Here is a 6,109-nt window from a genome sequence, read left to right as displayed (position 1 = left end):
TACGGACACCTTCATTGAGTTTGTACATACAATTTAGGGGGGTGGGTGTCATTCACATTGTACATGCTTCTCCATAAAAATCCCCATCATCACCACACCCCACACCCACCCACACCCACACCTAGCTTGGCAAACACAGGTCTCATAATGGCATAACATTTCAGCGCTTATATTGAGGATTCAGGGGCGGATACAGCTTTTTTAGAAAGGGGGGGGGGTGCATACTATTGAGAAAAGGGAGGGTGCACATGTCATTTTCATCCGAGTTTCAATGGTCATTTAATAAACCTTCAGGACAAAAGGGGGGGTGCGCACCCCTGCACCCCCCTTCTGGATCCGCCTATGGGATTATACTTTCATTGTTAGAAAAATTAGCGTATACACAATGTACTTTTAAACACTGATATCAGTAGTAGGCAGGGGGCGTCAGTTGCTGGTTATGGGCTGGCCGAGTGGGGGTTGTCTTACAAGCTCGCTCTACCTGGTGGAAATTGTAGAATTCTCAACGTTAAATTGTGGCACATGATGGAACAATAACAGCTTGCACTTGTTCAACAACGATCTCTGGTGACTCTCAAGGGGAAAAGAATTTTAATGAGTGCACAAAATATGCAGCCCTTTCCATGAGTGTAGGATGTGTACCTCAGAGTCGAAGTCAGTAGCCAATGTCACTGGACCGAAGTAAGCCAAAGTGTGAACGATGACTCATCAAACACTGGTCAGTACTAATGTCACACCTAAGCATAAAGAAAGCTAGAAATTCCTGGCAAAACATTCATGTATCCACTTGCATCTTGAACAAAAAACCCAACACATTTTAGTGTATAAGAATACTATTTATTAAACAACCATATTTGTAGAAAATAGAACTACATTCTTATTGACAATTATAAAACAGATCTTACTAACACTATTCTCATGATATATGAATGACATTTGATATGAATTGTGATCACATAACATCCTCATCCTCCTAACTGTACCCAAAACAATGGAACATACAACGGACGGGATGATAAAACAGTAAGGCAACTGTAGTCATTGAACTGTAAATTCTGAAGGCAACGTTTCTGGACGGTTTGTTATTTTTATCACAATTTAACTCAAAGTCTGTCATGATGGTTGTTGCCATTATGCAAATACATAAACATTAACTGGCACCAAAGCTGAGCTCCAATGCTGAAGTTTACCAATCACTTCCAGTGTAATATCGTGTTTGTTACCATTAGGAAGTATGAGTATGGCTTTACCTCACTGTTAGCAATATTCCTGCAATATCATGGTCGTGGACACCTGGGCTTCATGCGTTGTACTTATAGAGGGAATTGAACCCGAGCCTTTCATATAACCTTTGGAGCCTTTCATAAAAACTTTAGCCAGAAGGCCACACTCCTGCCCCTATGTCAGCATGAAGCTACTAGGCACTTCAAACAGGCACAGATGTAAGACGCTTCCAATAAGGATGCATTTCTTTGTATACATAAATAAAAAACACAGAAATAACAACCAGTGATATGATGTAATATGTACTCACATCTGACTTCCAATTTGTTGTTGTATAAGTAAATGGGTTCATCCTTTTGTATCAGTGAGTGAGTCAGTTTATGCCCCTTTTAGCAACACCTTTTGTATCACTGACTGACTGACTGAGTTTGGTTTTACGCCGCTTTTAGCAATATTCCAGCAACATCACAGCGGGGGACACCAGAAACGGGCTTCACACATTGTACCCATGTGGGGATTCGAACCCGGGTCTTCGGCGTGACGGGCCAACGCTTTGACCACTAGGCTACCCCCACCGCCCCCTTTTTGTATCCAAGGAGAACTATGGTGTCAAAGAGCACATATACGACATTGTTCTGCTCGTTTAAGGATTATTTCTTTGGGCCTTTGAAATATGCAATTACACAAGATAAGAGGTTGGAAACATGTTTGAAATATCAAAACAAACACTGATTATTTAACACAACTGCATGTATATGAGGTGAATTGATTTCAAACTGATTTACATCATATTGGAAGGCTTTGCTATTTGAATCTTAATGTATGTTTGTGGTAAATCTGGCACAACCAGGAAATAACTGTCATCTTTTTTAAATTTACAAATGTACAGCCTAAACAACCCCATCTTCTCAAAGTTGTATCCACAGTGTTTCTCCTTCTCAATTAGTTTTATATACCCATGTGTTAAAGATGGAAAGAAACTCCATATCCTAACTTACAAACTGCAACAAGTGAAGATTGTCTAAAACACTAAGTGCACAGTATAGCCATGGCAACTATAAAAACTGATGAGTGAACACTTTCATTGACAGAAGTTAATTCTTGTTAGTGTTCTCATAGCAAATATCCTACATTACATAGCAGTTAAAACACCGACCATATATTGTAATAATTTTGATTTAATCACTTAAACTGAACTAAGTTCACCTGTTGTCAATAGTTTATAATCCAAACAAAAAACAAAGTGACAAGAGAAGCAAACAACTCAACCTTCTGCACTGAACATTTATTTAAGGCACATCAAGTTTTCAAATTTTCTTTTTTTCTAAAAAGATTAAAATATGAAAAATAATAAATTAAGTTTCGAGATAATAGATAATCATGCTGTTTTCTGGTCCACATATAACACCACATTAAACTTGATGAATGACACTTTCCAACATCATCAATCAGGTTTGTTTTGACAGCTAAGATGAAAGTCAACATAAGCAATAACATACAGTACAACCAGTATTTTGTGATCAAAGTCAAGTTAAATCCATTATATTGTCGGAGATAAACTTACAATCTGACCTAACCATTAACTATTTAGTTGATAACACCACATCAAACATCTGTGTTCCCTATGGTAAAATGTCACACCTGACTGATTCCTGGGGACTTGCACCCAGTCACCCTGTCGTGATATCACAACAAATAACGCCATTCTAGCTCATAAATGCACAACCTGTCTACTAGCTTACTACGGGCATGCAATAAATCAAAACCTAGATTTTCATCCAGTACATTCCATCCAACAGTGGATAAAATCACACATTAAATTCTTCATCACTATTATTGATACATTCTGACACAGTTCAGTCACAACTCAGCTTCCAATTTATACTATTCACGATTTGCTAAGGATCAAATCATGGATTCAACAGAAAACTATTATGTGGGGTCAAATTTGGTTTGAATGTCTAAGCTTATTGTTAGCATGGATCCTTGGTTTCAGTATGTCATTGCATCTTGTGGATCCATGTGTTGTTTATTTGTCAAAGACTCAATCCATGATTTGCAAAATGGTTGATTGGTGCCATGAAAACCATTTTTATGGTTACTAATGTATCAAGTACAAGGTTAGATTAAAGTGGCTGTTTGCCCGTAGAGGGGTTACCATATCATTATTTATCCAGTTTTAAATGGATACAATTTAAAATTATAAATCAGCGTTTAAGTAAAGTTGTGAATTTTGTGATCCTTATCAAAGTGTGAGTAGTATACATTGGGATATATGGCTAAATAGATAGATAGTCATGATTTATATGTCTTAAATGTACGGTGAAACATACAAGCAGGGCAATGGTCATACACTCCTGAGAACTGAAATAAGAATCGCACTGATCCATTGACTGGCTTAATAATAATGTAGCAGCATGAACATTCACTGGAGTGGAATTTGGCACATTATAAATTATTATTTTTATTGTGCTGACAAATCAAGTATAATACTTGCAAGTGGGGGGCAAAGCATTATCAAAGGATTCTGGTCTGTCGGAGGGATACCACACTGCAAAGTGAAATGGTAGTTTGAGCCCCTACACCACTTGACTGACTGAGTTTAGTTTTATGCCGCTTTTAGCAATATTCCAGCAATATCACGGCGGGGGGACACCAAAAATTGGTTTCACACATTATGCCGATGTGGGGAATCGAACCTGGGTCTTCGGCCTGACGAGCCAACGCTTTAACCACTAGGCTACCCCACCGCCCTACACCACTTGAGACTGCAGATATTTCATTCTACTGTCTGTTGTTTTAGTTACGGTTGGTTGATTGTTGTTTTACGCTGCAATATTCCAGCTATATGGTGGCAGTTTGTAAATAATCGAGACTGGACCAGACAATCCAGTGATCAACATCATGAGCATCAATGTGTGTGATTGGGATACGATGACGAGTCAACTATGTTAGCTAGCTTGACCACCCGATCCCGTTAGTCACCTCTTACGACAAGCATGGGCAGCTGAAGACCAATTCTATCTAACTGTTTTAGTTACGGACACACAACTGTGTTCACCCAGCCGCCTACTCATAGTCTTACAGCTTGCTAAAGCTTAGATGGATTGTGCTGCTGACTACAAACATGTCACGCAGGTTAACCTGTTTGTGTTGTAGTACATGGTTATCACTGGGTGATGAGGAGTTGTATTATGCTCAATGTTTCACTTAAATAAATAATGAGAATATGTATAATGCCTTTGTTTCACCAAAATAAAATTACATAAAAATCATCATAAGCTTTGAAACTGTATCACCAGTAGTTCTCTGGTAAATTATTTTCCAAATGTAACATTTACCTTACAACAATATCAAATGGTGGCAAAGCTTATCTTGATGCTTGGATTGAATAACCTTCCACCTTGTGTGACTTTGTTGACAGTTTGGATGAAAGTCAGGAATCATTGCCACCCTGATATGTTATGTACAGTATAAAAGCTAAACTATCTACACATATACAATAATAGAAACAAAGATATATACACAACCATTTAGGTATTATCACAGATAAATAATAATGTAGAACCAACAAAGTTGTGTGGAAGATCTTATGGCAGCATAATTTCTGTAGCTTTCATGCCTTGAAAACATTATTTTATCTGAAAAAATAATGCTTGCATCAATAAATGGTATGGAACTGATCATATGATTGTTGGTGATATACTGGTAATAACAATCTTCAGAATCATCATTTTCCAGTAGTGAGTGAGTGAGTATGGTTTTACGTCGCTTTTAGCAATATTCAAGCAATATCACGGCGGGGAAACCAGAAATGGGGTCATTTTCCAGTAGTAATTAGGTAAATGTTATAGTATAAGATGGGATGCCACTGGTAACAGTATTCCAGTTATTCAATGAAGTGTCAGTATAATGTGGACTGAAAGCCGGAGGTGATGCGGGTCTTTGATACATTCATTTTGGTAGCCATGACAATGGGAATAGGGCTGACAAACCTAGAAACAACCGTAGCGAACCAAGATAACAACCTACAATCAGGTTTCTGGCGTTCCTGAGGGAGTGAGAGTGGTTTTACACTGCTTTTAAAATATTCCTGCAATATCACGGCGGGGGACACCTGAAATGGACTTCACACATTGTAATCATGTGGGGAATTGAACCCGGGTCTTCGACTTGATGAGCGAAAGTTTGAACCACTTGCTCTTCCACACCCCTCAAACGATATTAAAAGCGAACATGCCTCATGCAATTAAGAATATTATGCAGCCTTGAAAAATGTCTTGAAATTTGACAGTTTTGTGCATCATTTCTACATTTCAGTTGTTTAAGTTTTGATAATGTTATCAAACTTCAGCTGTATGACAAATGAAGATTTGCTCCAAATAACAGAACTTTGAAACATGTGGTTGTCTTCTTCTCGTTCTTGATGGTCTTGCTGGCCACAAACACTGCACATCTTCTGTAACGTTAAGACAATGTTATGTCTAGCATACTGAAGAACCACCTATGTATCTACTGTAATGTTGTCTTGTGTCATGCAGCCTTAAGCCACAGATTCATCCATGTGGACTCTTCGTCTTGCTTTCCGTGGTTTCGAATCGGACCCTGTGTCGGAATCTCCAGTCATGCTGCTACGTAATTTACTGAAATGGATTAAACAACATAATAAAGTTGCAGGAGAATGATAATGATTCTTTCTGTTATTAGGACAGACTGTTTTATAAGAAATGGCTGACAGATCTGTAAAACATCAGAAGAGACACAACCAGACAAGAGTAAAATGTTAAACAAATAATATACTGTTGCTATCAATTTAAATAAAATATTTAGAAAAATATAATTAAAACCTGTTGAGAACTCCCATCCCCACTTTTCTTCCTGATCT

The 6,109-nt window shown here is 38.0% G+C and overlaps 1 protein-coding gene and 1 long non-coding RNA gene across 2 annotated transcripts in view; both read right to left on the bottom strand.

Annotated features, from left to right (window-relative positions):
- Positions 1-815: 815 nt before the first annotated feature.
- LOC124262698 lies at positions 816-3,310 on the bottom strand. Its single transcript, XR_006894673.1, has 2 exons — positions 2,112-3,310; positions 816-1,638 (listed from the first exon to the last, which is right to left on the bottom strand). It is a non-coding gene; the product is annotated as an uncharacterized LOC124262698 (long non-coding RNA).
- A 1,871-nt stretch (positions 3,311-5,181) lies between these two features.
- Positions 5,182-6,109, bottom strand: part of LOC124266096 (jouberin-like) — a 53,611-nt gene continuing 52,683 nt past the window's right edge. Inside the window, 1 exon segment of the mRNA XM_046700911.1 lies at positions 5,182-5,867. Coding sequence (XP_046556867.1) covers positions 5,768-5,867 — 100 coding nt within the window. The 3' untranslated portion in view covers positions 5,182-5,767.

This window comes from Haliotis rubra, unplaced genomic scaffold (genome assembly GCF_003918875.1).
Source record: "Haliotis rubra isolate DU_JTF1 unplaced genomic scaffold, ASM391887v1 Scf10, whole genome shotgun sequence".
Lineage (NCBI taxonomy): Eukaryota > Metazoa > Mollusca > Gastropoda > Lepetellida > Haliotidae > Haliotis > Haliotis rubra.
The sequence above is the reverse complement of the archived record's forward strand: the minus strand, read 5'-3'. Positions and strand labels throughout refer to the sequence as shown.